The sequence below is a fragment of the Ruditapes philippinarum genome, unplaced genomic scaffold (genome assembly GCF_026571515.1).
Source record: "Ruditapes philippinarum isolate M1 unplaced genomic scaffold, ASM2657151v2 ctg473_1_1_1_1, whole genome shotgun sequence".
Taxonomy (NCBI): domain Eukaryota; kingdom Metazoa; phylum Mollusca; class Bivalvia; order Venerida; family Veneridae; genus Ruditapes; species Ruditapes philippinarum.
The window spans coordinates 72,316-88,324 of record NW_026864528.1 but is presented as its reverse complement, the minus strand read 5'-3'; the positions used below and the strand labels follow the sequence as shown (position 1 = coordinate 88,324).

The window sequence follows — 16,009 nt, the reverse complement described above, 5'->3', positions numbered from 1 at the left end:
TACTAAAGTTCTATTCAATATTTATCAGTCATCACACAGTAAAAGGGTAATAATTTGATAAGCATTTTGCACACACATTCAAAATATCATGATGGGTCCAAATTGTTAGCAATATTACTGGTTTTTATACGTAAAACACATTTATGTGAATAGGGTTATTAAAACTTTGAATTTTCTTCAAAAAATGCTATATTTTGTATGAAATTAATGTGAAAAACACTTGCATACAAAAGAATTTTTTTATGTAAGTATTGTTTGTAATATCTGGACATTCCCGGTACAAAGTACCTCCCGGTATAAAGTACCTTGAGGATAATTTATAAGATGAAATCATAACTATGAAATTTAAAGATCTAGATAAATAATTCAGTTGATTCCACTGCTATTTATCTGACCTAAAAATGGCTGTAAGGGGCAGTATACTGACATAGGCAGATCAATGTTTTATTAATTACCAAGAAGAAGATAAATCTGACTTATAACAAGACATTGTTACTTGGCAGTTTAACTTTGAGTTTTATTGGTAAAAAATTAACTAACAGCAGACGACAGAAAACAGTACACGTATTTTTCATTATATTGTGCAAACAGTCCTGGGGGAAAATGGCAAATATATGCTAAGTATACATATTACTCATCTTACATACTATCTTTACTTTAATATCAGTGTATCTTGCTTGTTTTACTTATTTCTTCATTTCCTAAATGGTGCTGGAGGGGTCCTTCTACTGCGCATCATAAAAGCATCGTATGCCGTTATGGTCTGTTTCAAGAGCCAAATTAAGCATGCATTTTGCTCTCGGTGATATTAATTAGAAATTTCAAAATCAGCAGCATTTATGCGCTTACAATATTGTTTCTGGGAACTCAAGCGCTCAGCTATGAAACTTTAGTTTTCATTCATACAACATGCAAACCACAGTGATGCAAACATTTTGTTTGTAAACATTGATCATGTCCAAGAAGAGTGATCTCCCTTACTGTAGAGGTATAACACTACTAAATACTTTCCTTCCTTGCTACACTAAATTGCATTATTATATGTGTAAGCTAGCTAGACTACTGTAAATTAGTTGATTTTTGACTGTTATTTTCTGTTCATTTGTTTGTTACAACCAGTTGCATATTACATGCCTTGGTTTAATAAAAACTGAAACTAAATTGTGGCACTGATAAAATAAAAGTTGCGGTATTTTCTCGTGGTAAATTAAAGAAATATGAATGTATTTTGTTACAATAATGCACCTCTGAAAACTGTAGATGATCTTAGTTATTTAGATGAAAAATTTAACTTAAATGCTTAAAAGTTATATTATATTAGCAGTTCAGCTTTTTAGGAAACACAAACGTTTTAAATTTTCATGAAATTTTAAATATGTAATAAAATCACAATTGCGTGATACATGTAAGTTTGTACAAGTATGCAGTATTTATGTTTTAAACTTTTCAAAATGTTTAAATTATACAGAATATATTTATAACTAATTTCAAGTTAGAACAATGTTTTCTGTATGTTTACCATGAATTTTAGCAACTAGGTAATGGGTTTAATTCCATTTCTCAGAAACAATAAAAGTCATTCACTTCAAACCTAAAACACATGTTCATTATCAAAATGTGAACCTGAAAAATGCCCGGAGGGGCACCTTGGAGTCCTTCCTCCACCAATAAAGCGGAAAAAAAATTCGACGAAAAAATCTCGGCGGGACGCTCTAGATGACCCGACTTGAGTGTACGGTCCCATAATGGGTTTCAGGCGCGACTTCTTAATAACGCATTAAAAAAAAAAAGCGATGCCTCTTTATATAACTTATCTTATGAGTGCCAATTAATGAGCTTCTTATATATTGTTTACGTGTATATTACTATTCGAACGTGTGTCCAGTTTTATTTACATGTACATTGATGAAATTGAAATAAGGGATACAAATTCCTTAACTTTCTAATGCTGTTTATGGTACCTTTTTGATAATTAAAAAAAACCATCCCGTTGTATTATGTTTAGGATAGTATTTGCTAGTAATCATTTACAAAATTATATTGGTCAAGAAGGGCACATTAACCAATGTTGAAATTCAGTCAATTAAGCAGATCTACCAAAGTAAATATATAATTTGAACTACTGCTTGTTATCATAAATAAACACTATAATTCAATTAGCATTTTTTTCCATCAATGAACTTGTTTTAGATATTTAAGAGGTCATTGCAATTTCAATTTATTCAAGACAGCCTGAAATGTAAAATATTATTAGAAGCAAGTGACCATCATTTCATCTTTAAAAAACCAGAAATTCAAAATCAATTCCTTCAACATTATCTTTATAAAACTCGTCACCTTTTTTAATTCCTTCAAAATTGATAACAATTTTCATTTTTTTTAATTAACAACAATAAAAATCAAAGGTTCCTGGCGTTACACACCTACATATGTATCTGCCCCTATTAATGACTCTTATTTTTTTATCATTTTAAAAATAATAGGCAAATCAAAATTTTTTTTAACGTTCAAGTATCCCAACAGTTTATAGATAAAATCCTGGGGCAACCCCATCAATTTAAAACCCGGGTGACAGCTAGTTTAAAAAGCTTTTATAATGGGGTACACTACGACCCGTATTGCATGTGGGACACATATTACAGTCAAGCTCATGAACGTATATTTGGGCTGAGCTTGGGGGCTGAAACCCGGGCTTGAATCTGCCACCGTGTATGTATACTTGGTGAGTATATTTGTAAAATTGTATATTGTGTGTATATTTAAACAATAAAATATTATCAAGCATTATTTTCTTTATTTGCCCAAAATACCATTAGATACATTGTATATTCATTCAAAATTGAAATACTTGTTTACTATTATGGACAGGTCTTTGCAATTCCCCTATCAGTTTTTCATTATTATGCCCCCTTTTCTATTTTGCTTTTAAATCAGAAAAGTGGAGTGCGTTGCTCCTCGAACAACACTTGTTTAAGAATGTTTTATCCTTTGAATCAACATCTTGGCTAAGATCATTTGAAATCAATAGATAAGAAAAAAGAAAATATGAAATGATTATGAAGTTAGTGTTTATAGTACTGTTTACATGATTTGTAAACAACACCAGTACATTGATGAGTTGAAAAGGATTCCATGCTTTTCTTAATTCATTGTAATGGAATGTTTTTCATATGAAATAATAACCGACCGTTGCGATGCTCCTTTGGGTGTCAAAAAAATCCTTGTATATTTACTATATTACAGGCTCTTTCTATTTGAAAGACCTCGTATATTGAAATAATTAATGTCTTATGTACATGAACGATACATGCCAAAGTGAATTACCACTATGATGCATAATTATGCTCTAAGAAACCGGCTTATTTTCAATAAACAGATTATAGTTTTAACTCGCTGAGCACAATTTTATAAAGAATATATACATGTAGTACATGCACTTCCTGAATCACGTTATCGACAGACTGTTCTCCATAAAATCTTCTCATCGGAAGCTTTATACATGTACTTATATATCAATGCCCAGATCTCAGATGCACGTATTTGGCATGTAGCATCGCTTTGCAATCCTATACATAAGTTATACAAATCAAAATTTTAAAAAATGGCAAAAGGCTGTGCTCCTTTGACGTATTTAGGAAACCATTTTTATATTTGGAGCTTCTAAAGATGTTGCTTTGTCAAGGAGCTATCTACAAACGTTTTAAAAATTAAAGCCCTAAGATAGAAATGTCCTCGCACGGGGTCAGTTTTGTAACATTTACGTACCTTTATACATACAGTGTATAATGATAACTTAAGTGTTCTCTGCAGAAAATATTCCTGTATAATGCTAAGAGCACCCAAGATATTTGGTAGGTAGCATTAACTTGTTTTGTAGGCCTCTGCAATATGGAGGGCGTTCGTTGCCAAAATTCCAGACATGTAAAGTGTTCCTTTTTAAAATGACTTTTGAAAATGCGAACTTGTATGCCTACCATTTTTATTGTAAACCTCTTAATTCAATCTTTTATTTGAAGGTTACCGCCTTATATAAACAAGTTTACATATATATCGTAACAACTGACCTAACATCTTAAAAACGACAACAAATTTACAAGTTCGTATCTTCCATTGCATGCAATACATATGCATGTTTGCACACTTATAGATCTGAAATATAAAAATGAAACGTAAAACTCGAATACGGAAAAAGAGGGTTTAAGAAACGTGTTACCAGTTGTAAACTACAAGAGTACGTTAACACAGTAACATGTTTAAAATGACAAAAGTAGATTCACAAAGTTAAACGATTTTAAGTCAAGCATTAACGCCCCGCCCCTCTCGGAGTATTTACGAACTTCTATTGCGGACAGGTATAAAAACGGCGCCTCTCCCATATTTTTAATAAAACTGAAGGACAAACATACGGCATTTTTCATAAAATATATATGTTACATTTGTTACAAAATTTTTGTCAGTAGCAACATCACTTGAAAATTGCTGAATTTTACCATTTATGATGAAGATAACTTATGCATTACCTATTTTTAACATCGCGTTTTTATCAGTTACAAATTATTTATCATTTTTAGTGATTAGCCTGTCCGTGCTCTGCCTAGTGCCCTGTCCTGTTTTTTGTTTTGGGTCCGCCTTGGGCTTCTTGCCACTTGTTCTTGTTTGCTGGGTCATGTGGGTTGCGTTTTCATTGAGCGCCGCCTTTCCTTTGATTTGTTTATCATATATTCCTGAGAAACATCGGCGATTGGAAATTTTTTTAGGGGAAACAATGACCAACTTCAAGGGAGTAATTTTTATTAATAATGTAAAAAACCACCCAATATATTCTTATTGGTATCATTGAAAAAAAATGTATAAGCACAAATTCATTTTCAACAAAAACTATTGCAAGTATATTTTAAAGCAGCCACCGAGATTTCCTTTCCGAAATCAAGAAAATACTTATCCGTAGCACATATGTTACAATCTTTAATAAGGTATTTTCAGTATGAATAAAAACTTTTTGCACTTGTTCATTATCCCTCATGTACAGACTCAATCAACCGAGTTCTGCAATTCTTATGTAATTTTGTAGTGATTAATGCTCCGAGGGATTCACTTTGTTTCCATATTTTATACTTCACAACAGCAGTTTCAAGTGCCGTGAGGCAGCTGTAAAAAGTTGCCCCGTACTTCACTTCAGTGTTGTTATATTTTTCTGGTCTTTCGGGATCATTGATGCCAGCGCTATTAAGTGTTGAGAATTGAGTACCGTTCAAGCCGGTGCTAGGGGCGTGAGGCATGTTGCACTTGTTCATTATCCCTCATGTGCAGACTCAATCAAACCGAATCTGCAATTCTTATGTAATTTGTCGTGCATGATTAATGCTTCCGAGGGATCACCTTGTTTCCAGATTTTTAATATACTTGTTCAAAACTTATGGATCTTAACTTCATTCAATATTTATTTTCCTTTTTGAATAAAGTATCTAAAGGAAGCGACGTTATTTTTTTTCCGAATATATGAGTGTGGATTTAAGAGAAAAAAACTAACGATTAAGTTTAGAAACAAAATTTTTTTTAATACATTTACGTAATTAATTTTTCATTTTTAAGGCATCACTAGAAAAGTTCATTAAGGATTCTTAAGCACTATTAAGGGTGTTGAGAATTGAAAAGTACCGCTCAAAATCCGGTGCTAGGGGGCGTGAGGGATGTTGCACTTATTCATTATCTCTAATTTACAGACTCAATCAAACCGAGTCTGCAATTCTTATGTAATTTTGTTGTGATTAATGCTTCCGAGGGATCACTTTGTTTCCAGAATTTTTTACTTGAGTCTAAAATTATCAACGCCGCCTTTCCTTGATGATCTTGTTTATCATATTCTAAAATATCAAAATTGACCAAGAAATAAAAAAAGTAAGTAGGGGCTGCCAGTGTTTCTCTTACTGAATTTCAGAGTGTGTTTGTTTTTTTTACTTGGGGATCATATGCCGTTTTTCATGGTATGGCACTTACGTGTCACATTGAAGGTTCCATGATAATCACCATATTTAACACATCTGCGATGTTTTCAAAATTTCAAAATTGTACCAGTTCATGTTGAATTTTGCTTAAGCCGGTTGCTAGGGGGCGTGGACGATAACTTGCTCTTTCCATTACCGTCCATGAGCAGCTCAATCAAACCGGCCTGCAACATTCTCAATTTGTCGTTTTGAGCGTTCTTTAGGGATTCTTATTTTCTCTATTTTACAGAAAATAACATGATAAACTTTTTAACAAAAAGTTAATTCATTTTGATTTAATTCCTTTTTATTTTGAGGCATTTATATAATTATATATCATAAATCGTATTAATCACACTTTTATTTCAATCAAAGTTATCAAAAATATATTACGAAATAAAAAAAAAAAAGTTTGGAGGGAACGCCGTGTTTTTCTTACCAATTCGAGAGTGTTATTTTCAGACTAAAATAAAACAACAAAAAAATCAATACATCTATTTTAATTCATTTTTATTTCCGAGGCACTCATAGAAAGCTTATGGAGTAATCTTTCATTTGATACAAATTATATTGGACTTTTTATAGAAATAAAAAAGTTTAGAATGGACGCCGTGTTTTCCTTCACTTTATTGAGAAATAGGAGAGAGGCGACGGGTATTATACCTGTCCGTACATTTCCGTGATAGAAGATCGAAGTACTCAGAGAGGGGCGGGGCGTCATGTATGACTTAAATCGTTTAACTTTGTGAATCTACTTTTGTCATTTTAAACATGTAACTGTGTAAATGTACTGTTGTAGTTCTACGACTGGAAAACACGTTTTTATTAAATTATATTTTCTGCATTCGAGTTTTACATTTCATTTGTGTTTTTCAGGTACATATATATATCTACAAGTGTGTAAACATGCTTATGTATTATATGCAATGGTAGATACGAAATTGTAAATGTGTGTTAGGTCAGTTGTTAAGATTTACATGTAAACTTGTTATTTAAAAGCGGGTGCCTTCCATTAAAAGATTGGATGAAGAGGCATATCATTTGCTGTGCACGAATGCAATCAAAAATGCTAGACATACATGTTCGCATTTTCAAAAGTAGTTTTCAAAAGGAACACATTACATGTCTGGAATTTTGGCAACGATCGCCCTCAATACTACAAAAGTTACATAGAAGATATAGCATGGAAAATTAGTAAATTTTTCCTTGGTTCGTCTTTAATAGTCCTACGCATAAACCCTCCCAGCCTGCTGAATCTCAGTAAGGGCTTATCAGCTAGTAAATCACTATTAACTGTATATCTCCCATTAACACGTCCACTGAGTTGAGAGTCTTGTCATTACTAATTGGCCCTCTGTATTCTTATCTAATGGCCCTAACGTTGAAGGATCAAATTCTGAACATACTCTAGCTTTTATCGATGTTTTTTTCTCTGGGTCTGCGGCCCAAGTGAATAGTGAAACTTTTAGCAATAATTTGAATTATTTGTAAATATTATACTTCATATCACAAGATAAATTTTAGCTACTAAATGAATTATATGTTAGGATATATCTTTATAAGTGATAATCATCTTCTTACTTAATAAACGTCCATAGTAAAGCGTCACTGTTCAGTGTTACTCATGTTACTGAGTGAACTGCATACCCACCCACACCCCGAAAAAAAAACCGCTAAAAAACATAAAGAAAACAAAAACATTGTATTTACTGCAACTTTAGTGCAACACTCTTAACTAAGTGACCAGGTAAGTGATATTTTTTATTATTAGCTCAACTATATCAAATATATGGAGTGCTGTCCTACTCATCTCGGCTTGTAAGCCGGCGCCAGCGTACATACTTTAAATTAATTCTTATATGCAGACATTTTATCTCTAACTTTTTTATTAGCTCATCTGAGGACAATGTCCGTGCGTCAAAAATTTCTTTAAACGACTTCTACTCCTAAACCACTTAGCCAAATTTGTTGAAACTTTGCAGGAGTGTTCCTTGTAACCTTACAAAATGTTCTTTTAAAAAATCCAAAGAGCTAGAGCTTAGATATTTGGCATGAAACATCTTATACTGAGTGTCTATCAAGTTTGTAAAGATCAAAGCCCTGGGGTAAAAATTAGCCTCGTCCCGAAGGGTCATTAATATTTTCCTTATATGTACACATGTATTCCTTATGATCATACACATCATGTGATAAGGTGTTAAACTCAAAAACCAGTATTTCCAGAACTATATCCCCTTGAACATATAATTTTCCATAAAATAATGTTATTTTTTTTCTCTTTCTATTTCATAATAAGGGATTGACTTAAACTTCGAATATGTGTTCCTTACCATCAACTACATCATATGTGACAATATTTTTCCAGAATTATCTCCCCATGAACTCATTTTTTTCCTAAAAAAAAGGTTACCTTTTTACTTACTTCTTTATTTCTTAAGATATCTACTTCTAACTTAAAAATATATGTTCCTTATACATGTTTGACAAGATTCATAACTCTAGCATGAATATTTCCAGAATTATTTCCCCTTTGAACTTAGATGTTTTTATGCCCCTGAAGTGTGGCATATTAAAATCGAAACGTCCATCTGTCTGTCTGTCAGTCCGTCAGGCTTTATACATATAGACAGTGGAGGTAGTGTCCGCTCTGAAAATTCAGTTTGCATGAAAGTATTAATTTTTCTTTCATATATGAAAAAACCATAAATGTATGGTGAGTCGCAAACAAGACTCGAGTTCCTACGACTAAGGTCAAGGTCACTGTGGGGTTCAAACTTTGTCATTTTTTATGTTATATAAATATAGATGGTGGTGGTCCTGTCCGCTCTAAAAACTTCAGTATGCATGAAAGAATTTTAATTTCTCTTTCATATATTAAACAACCATCTTTCATATATTAAACAACCATAAATGTATGGTGTGTCACAAACAAGACTGGGGTTCCTACGACTAAGGTCAAGGTCACTGTGGGGGTTCAAACTTTGTCATTTTTTATGTTATATAAATATAGAAGGTGGTGGTCGTGTCTGCTCTGAAACTTCAGTATGCATTTTTCTTTCACATATTCAATAACCATAGATATATAGTGTGCCACGAACAAGACTCAGGTTTCTACAACTAAGGCCAAGGTCACTGTGGGGGTTCAAACCTTGTCAATTTTGATGTTAATATACATATAGGCAGAGATGGTCGTGTCTGCTCTAAAACTAATATGAATGAAAGGATTATATTTTTTATTTCGCATATGAAATTATCATAAATGTATGATGTGTTGCACTTCGTTGACCCGTAGTTCAAGATCACTGCTGGGGTTTAAACGTTTTCAATATTTATGTTATATACATTATAAATGGTGGTTATTGTGTCCGCTCTGTAACTTCCATACCTGAAAGTTTCAATTTTTTTTTTTAAATATTAAGTCACCATAGATAGACAATTTGTTGTGAACCTAACCCAGGTTTCTTTGTCTAACTTAAAGCTGTCACTGCTGGGGTTGGAACTATGTCAATTTTTACCACCACACTGTAATAGGTGGTTTATAACTAGAATCCTTTAAGGCATTTGTCACGTTCTGTGACAGCTCTTGTTTTTATTTTATTTTTGTATATTGATATTTTTGCACTTCAAAAAATGTTTCTTAACACTTATATCAGGTGCGAATAGATTTATAACTCTAGCTGTATTTCTAGAATTCATCTCCATTTCATTTTTGAACTTGGGATTTAGTGAAAATTCATATATTTCTAAGTATAATCTTTGTTATTAGAAATGATATCTACTCTAGACTTAAAATAATTGTTCTTTGTCATTACTTACATCATGCATGATAAGGTTCATAACTCTAGCATCTTTATTTCAAGAGATATTTTCTCTTTGAACTTATAACTTTACTATAAATTAAAAGGTCATCAATTTTTTACTATTTTCTGCTTTTTTTGCAATTGGTATAGTAATAGTGATTTAGTATTTTGTATGGAAGTCAGAATACTACTTTATTTACATGTTGCTACCTTTTTTACAATTTTTTTTTCACATTCAGAGATCTTTTTTCTACCAAATTGAATGAAAGTAATATTCATTAGTATCTTTATTGTGATCACAGGGACTCGGCACAGTGTTGGGGTAGTGTAAAAAGCAATTTTAGAAAAAAATACTTATAATTTTTTTTTCTCTAAAATTAATTTTACCCTACACTATCCCAACACGGAACTGAGTCCCTGTGATTGTGAGTTGTAAGTGATTAAAAACCTTTTTTTTCATGTAATCTTTTTAGTCTTTAACTCTTATTAAAAATTGAATTCTTTGTTTTCCTTATATCTGAAAAGTTCTCTATATCCTACAGCTTAAACTATACATTCTTGAAACATGATAGGATCATAAAACATTCTATGGTGCTGCTATCAGTAATACTGTGACAAGCCATGTAATTATAATTAAATGCTCATCACTGGCCAAAGATAGCAAATTTTTGGGGAAAACTGGAAATCTTGGGTTTATGCGTAGGACTACGGAATGCCGTTAGGGCCATCGCCTATAAATGTGTTGATCTAAAACGCGATAGTCGATAGTACGATGGTGAAAACGCGAAATCACGAAACCACGATGGTGAAAACGCGAAAGCACAATGATGAAAACGCGATAGTACGATGATGAAATCGCGACAGTACGATACTACTATGATGAAAACGCGATAAACTATCGTGTTTTCACCATCGTACTGTCGCGTTTTCACCATCGTAGTTTCGTGATTTCGCGTTTTCATCATCGTATTGTCGAGTATCGAGTTTCAGACCAAACCATTCATAGGCGATGGCCCTAACGGCATTCCGGAATGCCGTAAGGGCCATCGCCTATGAATGTGTTAATCTGAAACGCGATAGTCGATAGTACGATGGTGAAAACACGAAATCACGAAACTACGATGGTGAAAACGCGAAAGTACGATGATGAAAACGCGATAGTACGATGATGAAATCACGACAGTACGATGGTGAAAACGCGATAGTACGATGATGAAAACACGGCAGTACGATGATGAAAACGCGATAGTACGATGGTGAAAACGCGATAGTACGATGGTGAAAACGCGATAGAACGATGATGAAAACACGACAGTACGATGATGAAAACGCGAAATCACGAAACTACGATGGTGAAAACGCGACAGTACGATGGTGAAAACACGATAGTTTATCGCGCTTTCATCATCGTAGTATCGTACTGTCGCGTTTTCATCATCGTACTTTCGCGTTTTCATCATCGTGCTTTCGCATTTTCACCATTGTAGTTTCGTAATTTCGCGTTTTCATCATCGTACTATCGACTATCGCGTTTCAGATCAACACATTCATAGTCAATGGCCCTAACGGCATTCCGTATAGGACTGTATATATGTGCTACATTTTAATGTAGAGCCAAACGCGAGATTTGCGGTTTATTTAGTGGTGTTCAATCATTATAAGTACACGCTGTGGAAATCTTAAAAAATGAGCAAAATGATAGACAAACGAGAGTCTGGTAAGTTATCTTTATGAATTTCTGTCATAAGTTCTGGTATAAATATTTAAAATTAATTGTTTTTTTTTCGATATGTGTTGATCTAGGTGCTGCAGACACGTTTAAATAGCATACAGGAGATTGGGTACTCAAAATCAAAGATTCGCACCTATCATGTTTCGTCCCAGATAAGGCGGCGCACAGTATTTTCGTACTCGTGAAATATTACTTCATTTCAGTTCATTAAATTAATTTTATTTCTAGATAGGTGAATTAGTTGATAGCATAAACTGATATATTTCTTAAGTAAGATCTTAAACATATTGTATAAATTTCCGTCAATTGAGTAGAACTGAACCCTTTGGTTCCTAGTCGTCTGTCACTTGTCATATTGGAATTTGGATTTGTTTTCAAACCCATATACCAGTGCCTCATATTTCCTTTGTACTTAACTGTTTAACACACAGAGCAAAAGTTGAAATAATAAAGTTGAGAAAAGTACCATAAGCATTGTAGCAATGACATATCATGTCAGTTATGTCATAGTTTATTCCATTTAAGGATAACATTCAATATGTACATTTTTATATGTACACAACGATTGACCATGGTGACAAACATGTTTTCAATCCATATTTCAGCAGCAATTGCAGTTTGCCAGTTTCAAAGGCAAACACAATAGTTATCTTAATTTTTAGTATGTCTTTACCTTTTATTGTCTTCATGAAAACTAACAAAAGAATGGCGAAATATTTTTTATGCTTCATCTGAATTAGAAAATAAGTTTTCTCCGTCATTTACAGAATGTATTGATGAAAATACATATGAAGATGGACTGAACCAAAATAGTGTTACATGACGTATAGATAGCACTGAATGAAACTATTGAACTGTCACATGTAAAAAAAAAATGTTAAAAATCATTTACATGTAAATCATGCAAAAGAAGTGGCTGATTATATAATCATATATATATGAACAAAAACTAAAATGTCATGTATATTTTAAGATATTTTAAACTTTCTCGAAATGCCGCATGACTTTGCCCAATGTATGCCAGGGATCTTTTCCCAAAATAGCCCCAAATTATTTTTGTATAACAATTAATATTACATTTATTACTTGATTTATGATTTTAGGCAGGATAAAAGATGCAGAGCAGAAAAGGATTCTGGATGAAGCGGCTAGAAGACGTCGACAACGAAAGGCCTTGGAGGCCCTAGAACAAGATAACTTTCAGGAAGATCCACATGCTGATCTTAAAATGAGTAAGAAAGCACCAAAATTTGAGGAATCTATGGAAACACAGTGTAAGTTTTTAGAGTTTTTATGAAGAATATCTCAGAGGTAACATTATGATGCAGTCAATTTAATTTGTACATGAAATACTAGTTATCATTAAAAGTTAGATTTAAGTAAAATTATTGAAGTAAGTAAAATTAAGTAAAACTATTGAATGAAATAATGTCTATTATGAAATACGTGATTCTAATGTTTGTAGTGCAAATCTAATGTTCATAGTTATATTTTTAGATTTAACTTTCTTACATCTTATCTGAAATTTTGAAGAATGTTGATTTATTTATAAGCAGGATTAAACATTTATTTATATTATAACCCTTACAATATACTGTTTTTAATTGATTTATAAAAGTGCATTTTTAATATTTCAGCATCTCAACAAGGCAGCAGAAAGAAGAAAAAGTATCGTAGTGATCTTCTTAAGTACAGATTTAAGAAAAGTTTTGCTGCATTGATAGAAGAGGAGGTAGGATAAATTTGTTTGTTTTGTTTTTAAACTCCTAAAACCATATTCTGGAATATCAAATAATTTAAGTAAGTACATCTGACATTCCTTATAACTTTTAAAGATTAATCGTTCATATATTCCAGACTTGAGAAATTACTTTTTGTACCAGCATTTTCATGACCTGTTGTTTTAAAACAAGTTTATCTTTTAAAGCTTCTATAATCATTTTAATTTACTGTTCTCTGTTAGAAAGAAGAAGTCGAGATATTATGATTGCTGCAGTGTCATTGTCATCGTTGTTGTTGTCCTTGTTGTCATGCGAAAACTAAAATGTAATGTCCCATTTTGAATTTAGAACATTTAACAAAGGAGTGTTAACACTACATGTGGTACTCTTGTACATATACCTTAATATGTTGGTAACAAATGGTTCTTATTTTCTTGGACAAGAGGAATGAAGTTCAGTAATGAAAAGAATTCATGTCAATGTCATTCACCAGATTGGTTATATTTTGAATGTACATGTATTGTTTTAACTTTAGTTCTTTTAGTCTTAAAAATTACACCCATTGAAATTGGTTTTGCCAACTTCTTAAAATACATTGCTTATTTTTTATTTCTTTGAAAGTTAGCTTTATGATTCATGTTATTTTGTTAAATGTCAACTAAAAGTAATATATTCCAACATTTTCTTGATTTTATGTATTAATAAAGTAAGACGTTTGTGCTGTGTAGAAAATATTTCAAAGGGAGGTAATGAATGTTCCACTCACACAGTGGTATAATTATGTTGTTAATCTCCCTTTAACCATGTCTTTATTTATTTACTGAGAGTTAGTACCAGATGGTACATTGCATATTTTGTTTTATATTTTCAGCACATGACAAACAAAGATCCACCTAATTATGTGAGTGCGTGTGCTCCACCATCCAAGCTGCCTGCTCGACATTTCTGTGCTGTATGTGGATATCCTTTTATGTATAAAACATTTGTAGTTTCATCACCTATTTTCTGTGTTATGTTCTATGTGGCAGGTGTCTCTTGTCATAATAATTCATTTGACATGTATAATACATTCCGTTATACAAGGCTTATGATGCAATTTTATCATGGTACACATCTTTGGGAGAAAAAGAGAAACATTTAAGCTTTCATAAAAAAAACTGTACTGCACAAATATACTTAAGCCAAAAGGGAGCATAATAGATTTATATTTTTATAAACAATATCTCAAAAAAAAGAGAAATATTTCACTCATTAATTGCTATTTAAGATAAATGTTTAACCAACGTATGATCATCAGTGTAACTTGCAGTGCATGCTTGAATTATTTCCCCTTGAATATTTTTAATGGACTTTTGCAGCTTCCATTTCTGGAACTGTCCATACTCAATTTGGGGATATCAAAATGAAAATCTAAGGTTAGTCAACTAATAGTATAGAGTATGGTCAGATTTCAAGGATTTGCCAGCTAGCCTTGCTCTGTATTGATGGAATAGGCTACTCACTTCTGGTTTCAGCAGGTTAAGGGTTAATTATATGTACTGCTAAAATTTGTAAAAGTCCCATTGGAATAATAGAATTTTGTAACATTCTTTAATTGAATAATGTAATTTTGTAATATTAAATTCAATAGAATAATAGAATTTTGTAGTATTAAATTTAATAGAATAATAGAATTTTGTAATATTCAATTCAATAGATAAATAGAATTTTGTAATTTTCAATTCAATATAATAATAGAATTTTGTAGTATTCAATTTAATAGAATAATAGAATTTTGTAATATTCAATTCAATAGATAAATAGAATTTTGTAGTATTCAATTCAATAGATAAATATAATTTTGTAATTTTCAATTCAATAGAATAATAGAATTTTGTAGTATTCAATTTAATAGAATAATAGAATTTTGTAATTTTCAATTCAATAAAATAATAGAATTTTATTATATTCAACTCAAGAGTCACAGATAGTAATATTTGCTGTGTTTATATTATGTTAAACATGTTGACATTACCAAGTATTTTATGGGAGAATTTTGACCTTGACTTTTATCTACATATATATCAACATATACATGTGTTCAGTGTGGTGCCAGATATTGTTGTATAAGATGTTTGGGTACTCATCAGGACACCAGGTAAGTCGAGAAAACAAATCTCATTATCAGCTTCATTTTCCAAAGAATTACCATTTTTATGAGCAGTGTTGTTGTTAATGTTTTCATGCAAAAATTTTAATGTAGCCCATTATTAAAGCATTTCAAAGGTAATCAAGATGAAAATTGGAACACTTGCTTATCATTACAAGGGGCATAATTCTGAAAGCAATATTTTTGAGTTACACCCCTCTTTAACAGACAGGAGTTAACACAGCATGCAGTGTTCTTGTTTACTGTCAGAACAACTCTATCTTTTGTGAAACTTGTCCTTAACAGTGATCATAATAGTAGATTTAGATTCAGTTATAGATTTGGAACTTAAAAAATGAAATATAATCCATAGTTAAAAAGTTATTTTGTTATTTGTGTGGAAGACAAAATACAACTATGTTTCATGTTTTGCTACTTTTATGACAATTTATTTTTACATTCTTCAGATGCTTGAAATGGACAGCTTGAGAAAAAACGAATGGAAACTATTTTGAAACAGCAGCAAAAAAAAGAAAAGAAAGAAAAACATTGTGTGGACCCTCTGAATGGGCGTACATTTGAAGCATAAAAAGCTGTGATATTTATGATAGAAACCAGTATATAGAATGATGGGACCAGACCAT

At 31.9% G+C, this 16,009-nt stretch overlaps 2 protein-coding genes across 2 annotated transcripts in view; one reads left to right on the top strand and one right to left on the bottom strand.

Annotated features, from left to right (window-relative positions):
• The window catches only part of LOC132725951 (sodium/hydrogen exchanger 4-like), a 79,637-nt gene extending 78,766 nt beyond the window's left edge, over positions 1-871 (bottom strand). The window contains exon 1 of the mRNA XM_060711172.1: positions 850-871. The gene's annotated coding sequence lies outside the window, so the exon portion shown is untranslated. The remainder of the gene's footprint in view (positions 1-849) is intronic.
• A 10,548-nt stretch (positions 872-11,419) lies between these two features.
• On the top strand, positions 11,420-15,869 carry LOC132725950 (zinc finger HIT domain-containing protein 1-like). Its single transcript, XM_060711171.1, has 6 exons — positions 11,420-11,501; positions 12,620-12,790; positions 13,154-13,248; positions 14,109-14,203; positions 15,300-15,374; positions 15,833-15,869. Exons 1-6 carry the CDS (start codon positions 11,471-11,473, stop codon positions 15,852-15,854), a joined length of 489 nt encoding a protein of 162 aa, XP_060567154.1. The 5' UTR covers positions 11,420-11,470; the 3' UTR covers positions 15,855-15,869.
• Positions 15,870-16,009: the final 140 nt, after the last annotated feature.